Below are 22,449 nucleotides of genomic sequence, written 5' to 3'. Positions count from 1 at the left end.
AAAAAACTAGCCGGGCGAGGTGGCGGGCACCTGTAGTCCCAGCTACTCGGGAGCCTGAGGCAGGAGAATGGCGTGAACCCGGGAGGCGGAGCTTGCAGTGAGCTGAGATCCAGCCACTGCACTCCAGCCCAGGCGACAGAGTGAGACTCCGTCTCAAAAAAAAAAAAAAAAAGATCGGTTGGTAACTTTGTGTATAATACTGATGGATTTCTAATTTTCTGGAATGGGGTTATTAGTAGTAGATTTCTTTGATATAACACGAGTCCTCAGAGGGTATATAACAAATTTGAAGTATACATCATTTGATTTTTTAAAAATTTCAAATTGATTTTGGTTTCCTCACATATGTAGAGGATCTCCAGCTTACAATCATTCAACTTAAATTGTTGACTCTATGATAGTGCCGTTTTTCACTTTATTTAATAAATTACATGAGATATTCAATACTTTATTATAGCATAAGCTTTGCGTTAATTGATTTTGCCCAATTGTAGGCTAATGTAAGTGTTCTGAGCGTGTTTAAGGCAGACAAGGCTGAGCTATAATGTTCAGCTTTGTTACGTGTATTAAATGGTGTTTTGACTTACAATATGTTCAATTTAGGAGGGGTTTCTTGGGACATAGCCTCATCATAAGTTGAGAAGCATCTGGATTAACGTGTGGGATTTTCTCACTATATTAACACGCTGCAGCAGAATGAAGGATGTTAAAGTTTTTTTCTTTTTTCTTATGGAAGAAAGAATTTATTATATTAGAGTAATACATTAGAGTTTCTTGTAGTATTTCCTTAATTCCCTATTTTATTTATTTATTTATTTATTTATTTATTTATTTATTTATTGAGACAGAGCTCTTTCACCCAGGCTGGAGTGCAGTGGTGTGCTCTTGCCTCACTGCAACCTCCACCTCTCGGGTTCAAGTGATTCTCTTACCTCAGCCTCCTGAGTAGCTGGGATTACAAGCATGTACCACCATGCCTGGCTAATTTTGTATTTTTAGTAGAGATTGGGTTTCACAATGTTGGCCAGGCTGGTCTTGAACTCCTGACCTCGTGATCCTCCTGCCTTGGCCTCCCAAAGTGCTGGGATTACAGGCAAGAGCCACTGCACCTGTCCCCTATTTCTTTTAAAATTTAGAAACAGAGCCTCTTTGAGTGTGCTGAGAGATAGATTCACTTTATTTATAAAAATAATAGCCAAATCTATGTGTTTGAACACAGACTTCTATTTTCACAAATTTACTTGATATGTTTGCATCTTGTCTGAGGTATGATAATCAAATGATAATCAATTCTAACTTCTTTGATGTACTATAATAATTTTCCTTTCAAATGACTTCATTTTCTATTCTAACACAAAACTCTAAATTTTTGTTTTATTTAAGCAAAAAGAAAATAATATTCGTTGTTTAACTACGATTGGACATTTTGGTTTTGAATGTTTGCCCAATCAGTTGGTGAACAGATCTATCCGACAAGGATTCACTTTTAATATTCTCTGTGTGGGTAAGTGTCAGACACCTCATTTGAACTATTCCTTCATTTTTCCCAGTGTTCACTTCAACTTATCTTAAGCAGTGTAACATTGATGCTATTAATTCAAATACATCTTCATGTTTACAGTGATTCTCATCTTAGCCATATTATGTAATCCTTTTATTTTTTGAGACAGGTTCTCACTCTGTTGCCCAGGCTGGAGTGCAGTGGTGTGATTGTCTCACTGTAGCCTCAGCTGCCTGGGCTCAAGCAATCCACCCACCTCAGCTTCCCAAAGTGCTGGGATTACAGGCATAAACACCACACTGGACCTGTAATGATTGTTAAAAATTGGGACATTCCTGTGCTCTTAAAAGTCTGATGTAGCTTAGTGTGTACTTTCTTTCTCCATTATGTTAATGAGTGAGAGAACCAGGGCTAGCATGTATACTTTCAAGGCCATCCCAGTCTTTGAAGTATTTGAAACCCTTTATTTATTTTTAAAATTAATGTTATTCTTAATTGAAAAATCATAGTTATTTACATGTATGGATACAATATGAGGTTTTGATAAATGTTTACAATGTGGAATGATTGAATCAAGTGAATTAACATATCTATTACCTGGTTTACCTATCTTTTTTTATGATGAGACATTTGAAATTAACTCTCTTGATTATTTTGAAATATACAATACATTGACTATAGTCACTCTGCTGTCCAGTAGATCTCAAAACTTCTTTCTCCTCTCTGTTTGAAACTGTTAGTTTGCTAAAGATGATGGCCTCTAGCTCCATCCATGTTCCTGCAAAGGACATGATCTCATTCTTTTTCATGGCTGTGTAGTATTCCACAGTGTATATGTACCACATTTTCTTTATCCAGTCTATCATTGATGGGTATTTGAGTTGATTCCATGTCTTTGCTACTGTGAATAGTGCTGCAATGAGCTCTGTTGGTATGCTAAGGATGATGGCCTCCAGCCTCATCCATGCTCCTGCAAAGGACATATCTCTTTCTTTTTTATGGCTGAGAATATGTGCCATGTTCTCACTTATAAGTGGGAGCGAAATGATGAGAACACATGGACACAAAAAGGGGAATAATAGACACTAGTGTCTACTTAAGGGTGGAGGTTTGCAGGAGGGAGAGGATCAGATAAAATAATGATGGCGTACCAAGCTTAGTACCTGGGTGATGAAATAATCTGTACAACAAACCCTCGTGACATGAGCTTACCTATATAACAAACCTGCACGTGTACCCCCGAACCTAAAATAAAAGTTAAAAAAAAAAAAAGAAACTTTGTACCCTTTGACCAACAACTCCACCTTTCCTTTCTCCCTGCTCCCGCAGCCTCTGGTAACTGGTATTCTACTCTCTATTTCTATGAGTTCAACGTTCTAAGATTTTAAAAAACTACTGTAAGAATTCAAAGTGTTGCTTCTTCTTAGCCCCTTTATGCCCCTATGACAGTGAATCTATGCCTATTACAGGGGAAACTGGAATTGGAAAATCAACACTGATTGACACATTGTTTAATACTAACTTGAAAGATAACAAATCCTCACATTTTTACTCAAATGTTGGACTTCAAATACAGACATATGAACTTCAGGAAAGCAATGTTCAGTTGAAATTGACTGTTGTGGAGACAGTGGGGTATGGTGATCAAATAGACAAAGAGGCCAGGTTAGTGTTTTCTTATTTAAATTAAAAAAGATTTTCTTATTTCAAAGAATCCGACTTCCTTTGCCATAGACTAATTTGTGTAAGTAATACCCTTTCGTCCAGATTTTATTATTTTCCTAAGTAATGTTCTTTTCTTACAAGATTAATATTTTTATATGTAATTGATTTTCTTACAAGATTTTTATTTAACCAGTTATAGCAAAAAATTTTAAATACAGCTTCTATTAGTTTTAGCTTATTTCCTTATTTCTTTATTTAACTTTATTTGTACAAATTTTCCGTAGAGGTTGTACTAATTTATATTCCCACCAACAGTGTCTAAGGGTTCCCATTTCTCTGTATCCTTGCCAAATTATAGTATTTATTTATTATTATTATTATTTTTTGAGACAGTTTTTCATTCCATCACCCAGGCTGGAGTGCAGTGGCACAAGCTCAGCTCACTGCAGCTTCGACCTCCCAGGCTCAAGTGGTCCTTCCACCTCAGCCTCTTGAGTAACTGGGACTACAGGCACATGCCACCATGCCTGGTTAATTTCAAAAATTGTATAGATGGGGTCTTGCTATGTTGCCCAGGCTGGTGTCAAACTCCTGGCCTCAAGTGATCCTCCTACCTTGGCCTTCCAAAGTGCTGGGATTACAGACATGAGCCATTCTACTTGGCCTATTATTTTTTATCTTTTTTTTTGAGACAGAGTCTTGGTCTGTCGCCCAGGCTAGAGTGCAGTAACACAATCTCGGCTCACTGCAAGCTCAGTCTCCTGGGTCCTCACCATTCTCCTGCCTCAGCTTCCCAAGTACCTGGGACTACAGGCGCCCGCCACCAGGCCTGGATAATTTTTGTATTTTTAGCAGAGACGAGGTTTCACCATGTTAGCCAGGATGGTCTTGAACTCCTAACCTCATGATCCACCTGCCTTGGCCTCCCAAAGTGCTGGGATTATAGGTGTGGGCCACCGTGCCCAGCCATTTTTTATCTTTTTAACAATAGCCATTCTGACTGAGGTAAGATGATATCTCATTGTGGTTTTACTTTGTATTTTGGTGTTCTGAAAAATGTCTATTCACGTCCTTTGCCCACTTTTTTAATGGGATTATTTGTTCTTCTTGTTACTGCTGTTTAGTTGCTTGCATTCTTTTTATATTCTGGATACTAGTCCCCTGTCAGATGCACCCAGCTTTCCTCTATGTTTACATTTTACATTATCATAGAGTAAAGCATGAACCTAATTATTGGTTTGGAATTAATATCTTTGTATGGACATGTTATGAACTTTTTAAAATCACTATAGCAAACTGCTTACATACATGTTAACTGTTCATTAAGTCGTCAAAAAGCAGGCTTTAGATTTTATAAGTCTGTTATGCTAAATGTAAAAATTATTTTTTAGCTACCAACCAATAGTTGACTACATAGATGCCCAATTTGAGGCCTATCTTCAAGAAGAACTGAAGATTAAACGTTCCTTGTTTGAGTACCATGATTCTCGCATCCACGTGTGTCTTTACTTCATTTCACCTACAGGACATTCCCTGAAGTCTCTTGATCTATTAACAATGAAGAACCTTGACAGTAAGGTATGTTTGGTAAATCCACCAAGCTTTCTTTTCTTTTTCTTTCTTTTGTTTTTTTGTTTTTTGTTTTGTTTTTTGTATTTGAGACGGGGTCTTGCTTTGTCACTCAGGCTAGAGTGCAGTGGTGTCATCATAGCTCACTGCAGCCTCAACCTCCTGGACTCAAGCAATCTTCCCACCTTAGCCATCCAAGTAACTGGGACTACAGGAATGTGCTACCAAGATCGGCTAATTTTTGTATTTTTTGTAGAGACGGGGTTTCACTATGTTGCTCAGGCTGAACTTGAACTTCTGGCTTAAGTGATCTACCCACCTCGCCCTCCCAGAGTGTTGGGATTATAGGCGTGAGTCATTGTTCCTGGTCCCAACCTTTCACGATGTAATATTAATTTCGAGATAATAACACATCTTGAAGGCACATGCATGCAAGTGTAGTTACCTATCTTTAGGTGATTTCATCATTATGCAAACATCATAGAGTGTATCTACACATGCCTAGATGATCTAGCCTACTACACACCCAGACGATAGTCTTTGATGGTATGGCTTACTGCTCCTAGGCTACAAACCTGGACAGCATGGTACTGTATGGAATACTGTAGAATTATAATACAATGGTAAGTATCTGTGTATCTATTTTATTTCATTTTATTTTGAGACGGAGTCTTACTCTCTCCAAGGCTGGAGTGCAGTGGCACGATCTTGGCTCACTGCAACCTCCGCCTCCTGGGTTCAAGTGATTCTCCGGCCTCAGCCTCCCAAGTAGCTGGGACTACAGGCCTGACAGGCCTGTGCCACCATGTCTGGCTAATTTTTTTTTTTTTTTTTTTGATGGAGTTTCATTCTTATCAACCAGGCTGGAGTGCAATGGTGTGATCTGGGCTCACTGCAACCTCCACCTCCTGGGTTCAAGCGATTCTCCTGCCTCAGCCTCCCAAGTAGCTGAAATTACAGGCATGCGCCACCATGCCCAGCTAATTTTGCATTTTTAGTAGAGACGGGGTTTCTCCATGTTGGTCAAGCTGGTCTCGAACTCCCGACCTCAGGTGATCCACCCACCTCAGCCTCTCAAAATGCTGGGATTACAGGCGTGAGCCACTGTGCCCAGCCTAAGTTTTGTATTTTTAATAGAGACGGAGTCTTGCCATGTTGGCCAAGCTGGTCTTGAACTCCTGACCTCAAGTGATCTGCCTGCCTCAGCCTCCCAAAGTGCGAACCACCATGCATGGCCTTGTCTATGTATCTAAACATAAAAAAAAGTACAGTATTAGACAAATAATAGATACTGGGCGCTTTATAAGGGGGAAGGGTGGGAGGAGGTTGAGATTTGAAAAATTACCTGTTGGGTACAATGCTCACTATTTGGGTGATGGGCACACTAGAGGTCACTAATATTCCATATATCTAAGTAACAAACCTGCACATATATCCCCTGAATCCAGAAATTAAATAAATAGATCTATAAATAGCTGGGCACAGAGGCTCACGCCTGTAATGCCAGCACTTTGGGAGGCTGAGGTGGGCGGATTACCTGAGGTCAGGAGTTCAAGACCAGCCTGGCCAACATGACGAAACCCTGTCTCTACTAAAAATACAAAAAATTAGTTGGGTGTTGTAGCAGGGGCCTGTAATCCCAGCTACTTGGGAGGCTGAGGCGGGAGAATCGCTTGAACCAGGGAGGCGGAGATCGCAGTGAGCTGAGATTAAGCCACTGCACTCCAGCCTGGGTGACAGAGCAAGACTCAGTAAATAAATAAATAAATAAATACATGTATAAATAAATGAATAAATAATAAATAACAACAACAACAACAACAAAAAGCAAAGGTATAGTATTATAATATTACGGGATCACCATCATATATGTGGCCCATCATTTACTGAAATGCCATTATGTGGTGCATGACTGTACCTGTTATTTTATAATATATATCATAATTATTTTTTTCTGTTAATATTTAAGGCATTTGCATTAGAGTGTTAGGGCTGGGATAGCAAAATGCCATAGACTGGGTAGTTTAAATAATGAAAATGTATTTTCCCACAGTCTTGGAGGATAGAAGTCCAAGATCAATGTGTCAGAAGATGTGCTTTCTTCTGAAATCTCTGTCCTTGTCTGGCAGATGACCACCTTATCTCTGTGTTCTCACATGGTGTTTCTCCTGGTGTCTCCTGGGTGTACACATTTTATCTTTTTTTTTTTTTGGACAGAGTTTAGTTTTTATTGCCCAGGCTGGAGTATAGTGGCGTGATCTCAGCTCACTATAACCTCTGCCTCCTGGGTTCAAGCAGTTCTCCTATCTTAGCCTGCTGAGTAGTTGAATTACAGGTGCCCACCACCACATCCCGTTAATTTTTTTTTTTTTTTTTTTTTAAAGACAGAGTCTCACACTGTCACCCAGGCTGGAGTGCAGTGGTGCCATCTCGGCTCACTGCAAGCTCCGCCTCCTGGGTTCACGCCATTGTCCTACCTCAGCCTCCCAAGTAGCTGGGACTACAGGCGCCTGCCACCACGCTCGGCTAATTTTTTGTATTTTTAGTGGAGACAGGGTTTCACTATGTTAGCCAGGATGGTCTCAATCTCCTGACCTCGTAAATCTGCCCGCCTAGGCCTCCCAAAGTGGTGGGATTACAGGCGTGAGCCACCGCACCCGGCCGATTTTTGGTATTTTTAGCAGAGATGGGTTTCACCATGTTGGCCAGGCTGGTCTTGAACTCCTGACCTCAGGTGATCTGCCCACCTCGGCCTCCCAAAGTGTTGGGATTACAGGCGTGAGCCACTGTGCCCGGCCTCACATTTTATCTTCTTACAAGGGTGCCAGTCAGTTTGGATTGGGCCCACTGTAACAGTCTCACTTTTTTTTTTTTTTTTTTGCCCGGGCTGGAGTGCAATGGCGTGATCTTGGCTCACTGCAACCTCCATCTCCCAGGTTCAAGTGATTCTCCTGCCTCAGCCTCCTGAGTAGCTGGGATTACAGGCGTGTACCACCATACCCAGCTAATTTTTGTATTTTTAATAGAGACGAGGTTTCATCGTGTTGGCCAGGATGGTCTTGAACTCCTAATCTCAGGTGATCTGCCCACCTCGACCTCCCAAAGTGCTGGGATTACAGGAGTAAGCCATCATCCCCGACCCAGTCTCACTTTTTAATCACCTCTTTGAAGGCTTTATCTCAGTTAAGGTCACATTCTGAGGTACTGGGGGTTAGGGCATCAACATATAAATTTTTTGGTTGCTGGGGGAGACAATTCACATTTGATAGATTTCAACCTTGACTTACCTCCCAGATCATGGCCATTTGCCTATAGAGTAGCAGCCTTGGGGGTAAATTCCAAGATCCCCAGTAGATGCCTGAAAGCATGCATGGTACAGAGCCCAATATATACTATGTTTTTTTCTATGCATACATACCTATGGTAAAGTTTTATTTATAAATGAGATGCAGTTCTCTTTTATTATTAGTTACTATTGTTAGTTTCTTAGATGCAGACTGGAGTTAACAATAGTTACGAATAATAAAATAGAACAATTATAACAATACACTGTACTAAAAGTTATGTGAATGTTGTCTGTGTCTCTCAAAATATCCTTTTTTTTTTCCCCACGAGACAGAGTTTTGCTCTTGTTGCCCAGACTGGAGTGCAGTGACGCGATCTCAGCTCATTGCAACCTCTGCCTCTTGGGTTCAAGTGATTCTCCTGCCTCAGCCTCATGAGTAGCTGGGACTACAGGCGCCTGCTACCACGTCCGGCTAATTTTTTGTACTTTTAGTAGAGATGAGGTTTCACCATGTTGGGCAGGCTGGTCTCAAACTCCTGACCTCAGGTGATCCACCCGCCTCGGCCTCCCAGAGTGCTGGGATTACAAGTGTAAGCCACCGTGCCTGGCCTCAGAATATCTTATTATACTGTGCTCATTCTTCTTATGACGATGTGAGATAATACAATGCCCACACATTGAGAAAAAATGAGGTGAACAGTGAGATAATTCATATCCAGGGTGAGATGGAGTGGGTCAACATGACATTCCGTCACAGTATTTAGAATGGCATGCAATTTAAAACTTGTACATTGTGTATTTCTAGAAGTTTTCATTTAATATTTTTGGACTGCTGTTGATTATGGGAAATTGTGGAAAGTGCAACTGGGCTGGGCTCTGTGGCTCATGCCTGTAATCTCAGCACTTTGGGAGGCAAAGGCAGGAGGATCACTTGAGCTCAGGAGTTCAAGACCAGCCTGGGCAATGTAGTGAGACCCCATCTCTACAAAAAAATACAAAAATTAGCCAGGCATGGTGGTTTGGACCTGTGGGATCACTGGAGCCCAGGAGTTCGAGGTTGCTGTGAGCCAAGATCATGTCACTGCAATTCCAGCCTGGGCAATAGAGCAAGTCCCTGTTGAAAGAAAAGAGAGAGAGAGAGAGAAGGAGAGAGAGAGAAAGGAAGGAAGGAAGAGGAAGGAAGGAAGGGAGAGAGGGAGGGAGGGAAGGAAGAAAAGGAAGGAAGGAAGGAAAAAAGAAGAAGGAAAGGAAAAGAAGGAAGAAAGAGAAACTGTGGAAAAAGGGGGATGCCTGTATTTTTAAAATAAAATGTACTATATGATACTATAAAATAATCCCACTGATGTTTGACTAGTACCACCGATGGTGTGAAACAGAAAGCTTTTGTGATCCTGGTTACAATTGTATCAGAGGATTCAAAATACAAGAGCCTGCAGGCAGCTACTGCTTGTTATATAGAAACAGCTAAGAAAAGCATAATTCTTTCCAGCAAACACCTGGGACACAGGAGGACTTCCTTTCAATAGGCTGCTTAAGCCCCATGGCTTCAGCAAAATCTCAAAATCGATATGAGACTCTGTTCATTTGATTAATTTTTCTAATTATTCAGCAGTTTTTTGTAGTTTAGTTTTATTGTACAGAAAATCAGTCCATTGAATGTTTATGAAACCCAGAACATGCAATGTTGTAGATTTATCTGTACAGAAGGAATTTTAATTTTTGTATATATAAAGGTCACAGGACTCGTCAGTGGAAGCAGCTTTTGAATATTTGCTTTATCACTTGCTAGGTGTCTGTGACCTTGGAAAAAATGTCTAGTGCTTCCTGTGATTAAAAGCATGGGGTGGACCAGGAGCCATGCCTCATGCCTGTAATTCCAACACTTTGGGAGGCGGAGGCAGGCAGATCACCTGAGGTCAGGAGTTTGAGAACAGCCTGACCAACATGGTGAAACCCCGTCTCTTTTTCCTTTTTTTTTTTTTTTTGAGACGGAGTCTCACTCTGTCGCCCGGGCTGGAGTGCAGTGGCCGGATCTCAGCTCACTGCAAGTTCCGCCTCCCGGGTTCACGCCATTCTCCTGCCTCAGCCTCCCGAGTAGCTGGGACTACAGGCACCCGCCACCTCGCCCGGCTAGTTTTTTGTATTTTTTAGTAGAGACGGGGTTTCACCGTGTTAGCCAGGATGGTCTCGATCTCCTGACCTCGTGATCCGCCCGTCTCGGCCTCCCAAAGTGCTGGGATTATAGGCTTGAGCCACCGCGCCCGGCCCCTGTCTCTACTAAAAAATACAAAATTAGCTGGGCGTGGTGACACATGCCTGTAGTAATCCCAGCTACTTGGGAGGCTGAGGCAGGATAACTGCTTGAACCCTCAGGCAGAGGCTGCAGTGAACCAGGATGGCGCCATTGCACTCCAACCTGGGTAACAAGAGTGAAACTCCATCTCAAAATAAAATTTAAAAAAAAAAAAAAAAAGCATGGGCAGTGGTTTCAAGCTACCTGCTTTCACAAACCTGACCCTATTACTTGCTCACTGTGTGGCTTTGGGAAAATTATGATGCCTCAATTTCTTTCTCTGTAATATTAATGCAACTGTTCCATAAGTCTAAAATTATTTTTCATAAAAAATTTAGAAGGGCCAGACATGGTGGCTCACCCCTGTAATCCCAGCACTTTGGGAGGCTGAGGAGGCAGGATTGCCTGAGCCTGGAAGTTCAGGACCAGCTTGAACAACATAGTGAGACTTGTCTCTACAAAAAATACAAAAAAATAGCCAGGCATGGCAGCATGTGCCTGTAGTTCTGGTTCTCAGGAGGCTGAGGTGGGAGGATCGCTTCAGCCTGGGAGGTTGAGGCTGCAGTGAGCCGTGATCATGCCACCGCATTGTAGACAGGGTCCCTCTCTCTCTCAAAAAAAAAAAAAAAAAAAAAAAAGTTAAAAGTGTATCCTCTTTTTTAAATATAGAAGGCCAATATACATATAACGGAAATTGTTACATTATCAGATTCTTTTCTGCACTCAGCCCTAACAAAACATGCTGTCTTCAACTTTATTTAGTTGAAGAAAGAAAAAGTTCTAAGTTGGGTTCCCTTTATCCGAGGAATCTCAACTTTTACTATGTATTGTTCAAACTGAAAAGAGACTTTGTACTTAATCTTAGATGTCATTAAGTAGTTGAAATAAGTTAGATTTCTAGTTAAATTAAGAGCTACTTCAAGTTTTTAATTATTAGTACATTCAATAGTCAGGAATACACACTTTTGTTGTTGTTGTTGTTGAGACGGAGTTTTGCTCTTGTTGCCCAGGCTGGAGTGCAATGGCGCGATCTTGGCTCACTGCAACCTCTGCCTCCTGGGTTCAAGTGATTCTCCTGCCTCAGCCTCCCAAGTAGCTCGGATTACAGACATGAGCCACCATGCCCAGCTAATTTTGTATTTTTAGTAGAGACGGGGTTTCTCCATGTTGGTCAGGTTGGTCTTGAACTCCCGGCCCCAGGTGATCTGCCAGCCTTGGCCTCCCAAAGTGCTGGGATTACAGGCATGAGCCACGATGCCCAGCCTGTCCATCGGTTTCTTAAAAAAATGTGCTTTGAGCAATCTAAAACAAAAGCAGTCTGCCTAAAATTTATATTCATGTATTTCTACTATATTGCAGATATTGATTTTGTGGAGCTATAATTTAATAAGATATTTTAAAAGTGATAAAACATTTTATAATTTTGCATATTGTTATTTCCTAAAAAGTTTAGTTATTTAAGTGCAAATGCAAAAGACAGGAATGATCATATTGAAGCACTAGGAAAAAACTTTGTAGGTAAAAATTCAACCTCAAATATGCAAATATTTAACTTCCAATGTGAAAATAACGTCTTTTTACAAAAGAAAAATGAACATATTTGTTTGCAAGGGGTTCTCATACACACACACACACACACACACACACGGCCTTTAGAATATGGTAACCAGGCCACGTGTGGTGGCTCACACCTGTAATCCCAGTACTTTGGGAGGCTTAGGTGAGTGTGTCACCTGAGGTCAGGAGTTCGAGATCAGCCTGGCCAACATGGTGAAACCCTGTCTCTACTAAAAATACAAAAATCGGTCAGTCGTGATGGTGTGCGCCTATAATCCTAACTACTCAGGAGGCTGAGGCAGGAGACTTGATTGAACCCGGGAGGCAGAGGTTGCAGTGAGCCTAGATTGCACCATTGTACTCCAGCCTGGGCGACAGAGCAAGACTCCATCTCAAAAAAAAAAAAAAAAAAAAAAAGAATATGGTAACCAAAAATATCTATATTCTTTTTATGTGGTCTTTGAAAAACAAAAGCAAATCTATCTGCAAACACATCTAGGTGGGGCAAGAGTGTGTGAAAATGGAACATTAATTAAGATTGATTGATGGAAAAAGTGATGTAAAAAGTAGAAAGACAAAATCCCTTCCACAATTTTGATGAAAGTTCTTTCAATTTGTCTTTTATCACTCAGCTTAATAAGAAGTAAAATTGAAAATAAATTAAATAATTTACATTGTCCTACTATTTATATTTTACTAACTCCATATGTGTAGGGGTGTAAGGGATTTTTAGAAGAGAAACAAGATTGAGACTTTTCAACCTGAATTTGGATAAAAGATGAATCTTCAAAAGTATTGATAATTTTGGAAAATAATTTTTAAGAAAGGTAAGTATAGCCAGTGATTACCTAGTTATACAATTTGTTGTCAGAGATTGTGAAGGCTTTCCTATAAAAACTATAGGATGAACAATGACTCCTTGATGCTGAGATTTTGTTTGTCTTCTTTCTTAATAGGTGAACATTATACCACTGATTGCCAAAGCAGACACAATTTCTAAAAATGATTTACAGACGTTTAAGAGTAAGATAATGAGTGAATTGATTAGCAATGGCATCCAGATATATCAGCTCCCAGGAGATGAAGAAACTGCTGCTCAAGCAAACTCCTCAATTAATGTAAGTTTCAGTAATAATATCTGACAAAGAGGCTATAAATGAGTGTTTATCCAGAATCCAGTGTGAGAAGTTTTAAATTTTTTTTATTTTGAAGAGCTTCTGCTGAGAATTGATTCTTTGTAAGCAGATTTATTTAGATTTAATTCAAACACTGTGTTCCTCAAGGTTATTGGCCTATAATTTTCTTCTTGGAAGTATATTTTCTTGCTTTGATATCAAGGAGATGCTGCCTCATAAGATGACTCTGAAGGTGTTACCTCTTTTTTCTATTTTTTCAAAGAATTAGAGGTTGTTTTATATTAAAATTTCTTTGAAAGTTTGGTAGAATTTACCCATGAAGTAATCTGGTCCTAGGCTGTATTTTGGAGTTTTGAAAAATTACTTCTTTAGTTTCTCTATTTGTTATTGGTCTCTTTAAGCTCTCTATTTATTCTCCATTCAGTCTTGGTGGGTTATATGTTTCTAGTCATTTCACCATTTCTTCTAAGTTGTCAAATTGGTTGCTGTATAATTGTTCATAATAGTCCAGTATAATTCTGTTTATTTCTGTAAGAAATAGACCTTTGTAATAAGTTGTAATGTCTTCTTTTTCATTTATTATTTTATTAACATAGTCTCTCTTTTTGTTCTTAGTCTAGGTAAGGGCTTTGATTTTGATTTTTTTTTCCCCAAATCAACTCTTAGCTTCATTGATTACTTTTTTGTTGTTGTTTTCTTTTTTGAGACAAGAGTCGCACTCTGTTGCCCAGGCTAGAGTGCAGTGGCACGATCTCAACTCGCTGTAACCTCCATCTCCTGGGTTCAAGCGATTCTTCTGCCTCAGCCTCCTGAGTAGCTGGGATTACAGGAGTGTGCCACCACGACTGGCTAATTTTTATGTTTTTAGTATAGACAGGGTTTCACCATGTTGGCCTGGCTGGTCTCCAATTCCTTGCCTCAAATGATCTACTGAGATTACAGGTGTGAGCCACTGTGCCTGGCTGATTAAAAATTTTTTTATTCTCTATTTCTTTTATTTATGCTTTAAGCTGACACATATGAGTGACATATTTGTCTTTCTGTGTCTGACTTACTTCACTTAACATAATGACCTCTAGTTCCATCCATGTTAATGCAAATGATAGGATTTCCTTTTTTTAATGTGGCTAAATTCTATTTTTTTTTTTTTTTTTGAGACGGAGTTTTGCTCTTGTTGCCCAGGCTGGAGTGCAATGGCAGGATCTCGGCTCACCACAACCTCCACCTCCCAGATTCAGGCAATTCTCCTGCCTCAGCTTCCCAAGAAGCTGGGATTACAGGTATGCGCCACCAAGCCCAGCTAATTTTGTATTTTTAGTAGAGATGGGGTTTCTCCATGTAGGTCAGTCTGGTCTCGAACTCCCGACCTCAGGTGATCCACCCACCTCAGCCTCCCAAAGTGCTAGGATTACAGGCGTTACCCACCACGCCTGGCTGTAAGATGATAATCTTATTGTGTGTGTGTGTGATTGTGTTTTTTTGAGATGGAGTCTCGCTGTGTCACTCAGGTTGGAGTTCAGTGGTGTGATCTTGGCTCACTGAAACCTCTGCCTCCTGGGTTCAAGAGATTCTCCTGCCCCAGCTTCCTGAGTAGCTGGGATTACAGGTGCCTGCCACCATGCCCAGCTAATTTTTGTATTTTTAGTAGAGATGGGGTTTAACCATATTGGTCAATGTGGTCTCAAACTCCTGACCTCAGGTGATCTACCCGCCTTGGCCTCCCAAAGTGCTGGGATTACAGGTGTAAGCCACTGCGCCTGGCCTTTATTGTGGTTTTAATTTGCATTTCTCTGATGATTGGTGATGTTGAGCAATTTTTCATATGTTTGGTGGCATTTGTATATCTTCTTTTGAGAAATGTCTGTTCATATCCTTTACGGTCTTTTTAATGGGGTTGTTTATTCTTTGCTGTTGTTGAGTTGTTTGTGTTCTTTGTAGATTCTGTATATTAGTTCTTTGTCAGATGCAAAGTTTGCAAATATTTTGTTCCTATTATGTAGGTTGTCTGTTTACTCTGTTGATTATTTCTTTTGCTGTGCTGTTTAAGTCCCATTTGTGTATATTTGGTTTTGCTGCATTTGCTTTTCAGGTCTCAGTTATGAATTATTTGCCTAGGCCAATATCTAGAAGAGTTTTTCCTAAATTTTCTTCTAGAATTTTTATAGCTTCTGGTCTTTCATTTAAGTCATTAATGCATCTTGAGTTAAAGTTTGTATATGATGAGAGGTGGGAATTCAGTTTCATTCTTTTGCCAATGGGTAGTCAATTTTCCCAGCACCATTTATTGAATAGAATGCCCTTTCCTCATTGTTTATTTTTGCCAACTTTGTTGAAGATCACTTTGTTGTAGGCATGTGGTTTTATTACTGGTTCTTTATTCTCTTTTCTTTCACAATTTTTTTTTCTCCCTTTTTTAGCTGTATCATTCCTAGCAATGGACCCTCTATTCCATTCCATTAATCTATCTGTCTGTTTTTGTACCAATGCTATGCTGTTTTATTGAGTATAGCATCATAGTATAATTTGAAATCAGACACATGATGCCTCTGGCTTAGTTCTTTTTGCTTACGAGTACTTTGGCTATTTGGATGCTTTTTTGGTTCCATATGATATTTAGGATCGTTTTTTCTAATTCTGTGAAAAAATGATATTGGTAATTTGATAGGAATTGTGTTGAATCTGTAGATTGCTTTAGTTAGTGTGGTCTTTGTAATGATATTGATTCTTCCAATCCAAAAATTCCATAAATTTTTGGAATAGTTTCAGTAAGATTGGTACCAGCTCTTTGTTGTACTTCTGGCAAAATTTGGCTGTAAACCTATCTGTTCTTGTTTTTCTTTGTTTGAAATTATTTTATTACTGAGTCAGTTTCATTACTTGTTACTGGTCGATTTAGGAGATCTATTTTTTCGTGGTTTAGTCTTAGGAGGTTGTATGTTTCCAGGAATTTACCCATTTTCTTTTCTTTTCTTTTCTTTTCTTTCTTTCTTTCTTTCTTTTCTTTTTTAAAGGAATGTAAAACTATTATTGACCACAGTTCACCAGTATTTACAATAAGGTAAACAATATACAGTTGGGGCCAGGCGTGGTTGCTGACACGTGTAATCCCAGCACTTTGGGAGGCCGAGGCAGGTGGATCACAAGGTCAGGAGGTCGAAACCATCCTGGCCAACATGGTGAAACCCTGTCTCTACTAAAAATACAAAAAATTAGCCAGACATGGTGGAGGGCGCCTCCAGTCCCAGCTATTCCTGAGGCTGAGGCAGAAGAATAGTGTGAACCCGGGAGAGGGAGCTTGCAGTGAGCTGGGATCATGCCACTGCACTCCAGCCTGGGCGACAGACAAGACACCATCTCAAAAACAAAACAAAACACACACACACAAACACACACACAAAAAACCCCAAAAACAATATACAGTTGGATAACATTCTGATTACCACAAAGTTGTTTTTCCTGGCTTTTGCTGAACCAGTAAAACAAATACTGAAAAGATTGAGCCTACTTGTAAGGAATGAGTAGGGTAATTAAAAAACATGTAAGTCTTTTTTTTTTTTTTTTTTCTGAGACGGAGTCTCGCTCTGTTGCCCAGGCTGGAATGCAGTGGCACGATCTTCGCTCATTGCAAGCTCCGCCTCCCAGGTTCATGCTATTCTCCTGCCTTAGCCTCCGGAGTAGCTGGGACTACAGGCGCCTGCCACCATGGGCCCGGCTAACTTTTTGTATTTTCAGTAGAGACGGGGGTTTCACCATGTTAGCCAGGATGGTCACGATCTCCTGTCCTTGTGATCCACCTGCCTCGGCCTCCCAAAGTGCTGGGATTACAGGTGTGAGCCACCACACCCGGCCAAAAACGTGTATGTCTTTTAGTTTACTTTTGTAATTTAAGCTATGAAGAGGCCTTTTTTTTTTGGGGGGGGGGATGGAGTCCCGTTCTGTCGGCCAAACTGGAGCACAGTGGCACTATTTCGGCTCACTGTAACCTCCGCCTCCTGGGTTCAAACAATTCTCTGGAAGAGGCCATTTTTTATTGCAGAATTGAAGAGCTATTATTCACTGCCTCCAAGCTGCTCCGGGTTGAAGGTCTGTGGCATCTTCGGCTCTCTGCGTCTCCAGCTTGAGCCACATCCGAGCAGGGAGGGACGAATTTAACCATTTTATCTAGGTTTTCTAGTTTGTATGCATAGAGATATTCATATTAGTCTCTGATGATCTTTTGTTTTCTGTGGTATCAGTTGTAATGTCACTTTTATCACTTCTGATTGTGCTTGTGCTTACTTGAATCTTCTTTTTTCTTGGTTAATCTAGCTAGCACCATATCAATTTTCTCTTTCTTTTCTTTTTTATTCTTTTCTTTTCTTTCTTTCTTTTTTTTTTTTTTTCTTTTCTTTTTTCTTTTTTTTGACAGAGTTTTGCTTTGTTGTCCAGGCTGGGGTGCAGTGTCATGATCTTGGCTCACTGCAACCTCTGCCTCCCAGGTTCAAGCAATTCTCAGGCCTCAGCCTCCCAAGTAGCTGAGATTACAGGCACCTGCCACCATGCACAGCTGACTTCTTGTATTTTAGTAGAGACGGGATTTCACCATCTTGCCCAGGCTGGTCTCAAACTCCTGAGCTCAGGCAGTCCATCTGTCTTGGCCTCTGAAAGTGCTAGGATTACAGGCATCAGCCACCGTGCCTGGCCTAGCACTATTTTAATTTTCTTATCTTTTCAAAAAACAAAACAGGTTTTTTGAACTAACACAGACAAAAAAATAAAGAAAATTTAAATAATCAAGAGTTCAAGAAATAGGAAATTATGTAAAGCAACCAAACTTATGAGTTGCAGGCATTCCTGAGAGAGAAGAGGAAAAGGTAAAAAGATTGGAAACATATTTGAGGAATAATCAGGAAAATTCTCTTGGCCTTGCTAGAGGGGTACATATCCAGATGCAACAAGCTCAAAGAATACCTGGAAATATTTTGCAAGATGAACTTTACCAGACTATCCAAAGTCAACTTGAAGGAAAATATTCTGAAAGAAGCAAGAGAGAATTTTCAAATTACCTATAAAGGAAATCACATTAGACTAACAGCAGACTTCTCAGAAGAAAGTTTACACACCAGAAGGCATTGGGATCCTATTTTCTGTCTGCTTAGTCTAGCCTATTGTTAAAGCTTTCATCTGTAACCCAACCCTTCAGTGTGTTTTTCATTTCCAGAAATTCCATTGTTTTTATTTAAAGATATTTATACTTCATTCACATTCTGCATTGTTCTGGTATCTTTGTGTTGATTTTCCACTTTCTCTTGGATCTCATTTTGCTTCTTTATAATTCATATTTTGAATTCATTATCTTTCATTTCAGAATTTTCATTTTGGTTGGTTAGGATCCATTGCTAGAGAGCTAGTGCGTCCTTTGGTAGTGTCAAAACATTCTACTTTTTTTTTTTCTTCATGATGCCAAAGTTCTTATGATGGTTTCTTCTCATCTGGGAAAGCTGTCATTTTTTATTTTTGAATTTACTTTAATTTAGATAGGGCTTTTCCCCCTTGTGGGTATAACTATAGTGTCTATTGGGTAGGGGGCTTTGGATTTGTTTCTTTCTCTTTTTTTTTTTTTTTGAGACAGAGTTTCACTCTGTCACCCAGACTGGAGTGCAGTGGTGCGATCTCGGCTCACTGCGAGCTCTGCCTCCCGGATTCACGCCATTCTCCTGCCCCAGCCTCCCGAGTAGCTGGGATTACAGGCACCCGCCACCACGCCCAGCTAATTTTTTGTATTTTTTTTAGTAGAGATGGGGTTTCACTGTGTTAGCCAGGATTGTCTTGATCTCCTGACCTCGTGATCCACCCGCCTTGGCCTCCCAAAGTGCTGGGATTACAGGTGTGAGCTACCACGCCTGGCCTGGCTTTGTTTTTTTTAGCCCTGTGCCCTTCTGTCAGTAGACTTTTTATTGGTTTGTGCCATTTAACCTCCATGCCAATAAGTGGCACTTATGAGTAAGAGCCAGCTATGGCAGAAGCAGATGGTGTGTGTTTGATCTTTGTTTACTGTGATTTCCTCTCTGTTGTTTCAGGTGATAGGCTGGTGTATGTAATGCCTAGACTCTGAGTTGCCTATTCAGCCCAGAGGGGAAGACAAAGCTGGGCAGAGCTGGACCACAAAGCTTACCCACCAACATCTCAATGATGAACATGAACAGTAGCCTTTACAGGGGTGGCTGGGGTAGCTCCTGGTGAAATGCTCACAGGTCTCTGTAGGGAGGGAGGAGCTGTACCAGCTCTGCCTCCTATGTAGGTAGGAACATGATCTGTTTCCCTATCCTACCCCTGTCCCAGAGCTCATGACTCTTAGTTCAGACAGACGCTGTCATCTATCTCCAGGTCATAATGTAGCCAAGAGCCATTGAAAATGCCTGTCTGGTGACTCTTCATAGGAGCAACCTCAGGGTAGGATCTCTTCCCTCAGCCCAGTACAGACAGACCTGTGGCTTGCCTGTTCTCTCATGCAGGAATGCTGCTACTTTGTGTACATAGGGGAAGCAGCTTCACCTTTCAGCACAGGAGGGTGGGTTTCAGCTGTTGTAGTGTCGGCCGGCTGGGTCAGCACAGCCCTAGTCTCCAGAGGGAGTGATCAGGTGCCAATGGTGGACTGGGCTAGCCATTTTCTTGATTCTCAGATCCCTATATGGTGCTCTGGATGGCATGCATAAGTACTGGAGGGACTGGATCAGAAACAGGCTGGCGTATGTGTCCTCAGGTACCCAGAGTTCAGGTGCTGGCTGTGATAGAGAGGGGCAGGCTGGCCCCCACACAACTGGCAGAAGACTTAGGCAGGGGCAAGAAGAATGCTCAGGCAACTGCAGAGTGCTAAAGTGACAGCAGTGTCAGGGCTGATTGCAAGTACTTGGGGGCTGGGCTCTCAGAAGAGTGCCAGGCCACAACTGAAACGATCAGATGGGAGCACCGTTCTTTATTCTTTCTTTTTTTTTTTTTTTTGAGACAGTGTTTTGCTCCTGTTGTCCAGGCTGGAGTGCAATGGCATGGCCTCGGTTCACTGCAACCTCTACCTCCTGGGTTCAAGCAATTCTCTTGCCTCAGCCTCCTGAGTAGCTGGGATTACAGGCACCCTCCATCACATTGGCTAATTTTTGTATTTTTAGTAGAGATGGGGTTTTGCCATGTTGGCCAGGCTGGTCTTGAACTCCTGACCTCAGGTGATTTGCCTGTCTCAAGCCTCCCAGAGTGCTGGGATTACAGGCGTTAGCCGCCGTGCCCAGCCCATCCTTTATTCTTAAAGGACAGCTTTTTGGGGGTAAAGTATTCCTTTTGGTCTTTCTCTTCCAGTACATTGAGTCGTCCCACTGTTTCTTGACCCGCAAGATTTCTGTTGAGATATCCACTGATAGTCTTACACAGGCTCCCTTATATGGGACAAGATGTTTTTCTCTTGCTGCTTTCAAAATTCTCTTTGTGATATAGGTCAGGGTATACGAAGATTCAGTTTTCAAAATGAGTAAGTTCTGAAAATCTAATGTACAGCAGTGTGAATATAGTTAACAATACAACATTGTATACTTGAAATTTGGTAAAAGAGTAGATCTACATGTTCTCATCCCCCAAAAAAGTGAAGAAAATAATAATTTTTTGAGGTAATAAATATGATAAATAACTTAATTGTGGCAATTTTTTCACCATGTATATACATATTAAAACAAGCTGTACACCTGAAATATATACAATTTTATTTCTCAAATACATATTTATTACTCATTCACAGAGGGATGTGAATAATTAAAGGAGAGAGAATCATTAAAAAAAACCCTCCAAATCCCCAAATTCTGTCTTTGACATTTGACAATTTAATTATAATTTGTCTTGGTGTTTACCTATTTGGGTTTTGAATATTTGGGCTTCATGAATGTGGATGTTAATTTCTCTACCTAGATGTGAAAAGTTTTCAGACATTGTTTCTCTAAATACTATTTCTGTTTCTTTCTCTCTTTTCTTCTTCTGTGATTTCTATAATGCACACATTGGTTTGCTTGATGATTTTCCATATGTTCCATAGGCTCTCTTCACTTTTTCCATTCTTTTTGTTTTTGTTCATCTAATGATAATTTCAAATAATTTGTTTTAGAGTTCACTCATTCTTTCTTCTGCTTGATTGAGTCTTGTGTTGAAGTTGTCCACTAAAATTCTCAGTGCAATTATTTTACTTTTTAGAGTCAGAATATTTGTGTGTTTTTCATTTCTTTATTGAACTTCTAATTTTGTTCATGTATTGTTTTCCTGATTTCATTTTGTTGTTTATCTGTGTTTGCTTGAAGCTTATTTAGCTTTTTTTTTTAGACAATTATTTTGAATTTTTGCCAGGTGTGGTGGCTCACACCTGTAATCCCAGCACTTTGGGAGGCCGAAGTGGGTGGATCACCTGAGGTCAGGAGTTTGAGGCTAGCCTGGCCAAGATGGTGAGGCCCTGTCTCTACTAAAAATACAAAAACTAGCTGGGTGTGGTGGTGCACGCCTGTAATCCCAGCTACTTGAAGGCTGAGGCAGGATAATCACTTGAACCTGGGAAGTGAAGGTTGCAGTGAGCTGAGATCACACCACTGTACTTCAGCCTGGGCGACACAGCGAGACTCTGTCTGTCAAAGCAAACAAGCACAATTATTTTGATTTTTTTTCAAGTAGCACATGGATCTTCATTATTTTAGGGCCAGTTAATGGCTCTATATTAGAGATATTTTTTCCCTTTTTTTTGTGGGGTCATGTTTGATTCTTTGTAATCTTCATAGTCTTGCATTGGTCTTTGCTTATTTAAAGGAGCAGTCTTGTCTTCTTGTCTTTACACACTGGTTTTATTAGGTAAAGACACTCTCATGTTAGGCTCCCAACTGGCGTAACTACCTTAGGGACCATGGTCATGTGGGATGGATTGGGTCCTGGTCTTCTCTGGGTTCTGCAGTCAGTCTATGTGGGTGACGCTCCTGGAAGGACTTTGGACAAGGAGCCTCAGTGCTTCGGGCATGTGGAGTTGGAGCCAAGTCCACAGAGAAATGCGGATGCTTATAGGTCTGCTGAGTCTGGACTTAGTGTATTTGCTACTAAGGTGTGAGCCTGCCTTCTTAAAGGGGCTTTCCTTGGTCTTCAGATGTACTAGAATATCATAATCTGCTATCTGGATCCCAAAGCTCCCACAGTGGCACTTTTGTCCATAGATGCTTGCCAAATTAGCATTTTCTCGGGGGATAAGAACTGGGATCTTCTAGTCTCTTATCTTGCAGGTGTCACTCTCCTTTAATTCTTTAATCTTAGTTTCTCTTAGATCTATGGACATAATTGTAATGACTATTGGAAATGAAATTTTTTTTGATAAATCCAACATCTGAGCAGTCTCACAGCCAGTTTCTGCTGACCACTTTTTTTCTTTCTTTTTTAGGGGGTATATTTTATTTTA

General features: G+C 40.6%; 1 protein-coding gene across 1 annotated transcript in view; it reads left to right on the top strand.

The window, feature by feature from the left end:
• SEPTIN14 (septin 14) overlaps window positions 1-22,449 on the top strand; it is a 70,059-nt gene that overhangs the window by 13,886 nt on the left and 33,724 nt on the right. The window contains exons 3-6 of the mRNA XM_023194599.3: window positions 1,384-1,504; window positions 2,971-3,166; window positions 4,558-4,744; window positions 12,828-12,989. Of these exons, the coding sequence (XP_023050367.1) occupies window positions 1,384-1,504; window positions 2,971-3,166; window positions 4,558-4,744; window positions 12,828-12,989 (666 nt within the window). The remainder of the gene's footprint in view (window positions 1-1,383; window positions 1,505-2,970; window positions 3,167-4,557; window positions 4,745-12,827; window positions 12,990-22,449) is intronic.

Source organism: Piliocolobus tephrosceles, chromosome 8, assembly GCF_002776525.5.
Source record: "Piliocolobus tephrosceles isolate RC106 chromosome 8, ASM277652v3, whole genome shotgun sequence".
NCBI classification, from domain to species: Eukaryota; Metazoa; Chordata; class Mammalia; order Primates; family Cercopithecidae; genus Piliocolobus; species Piliocolobus tephrosceles.
This window is presented reverse-complemented; position numbering and strand designations above follow the sequence as displayed.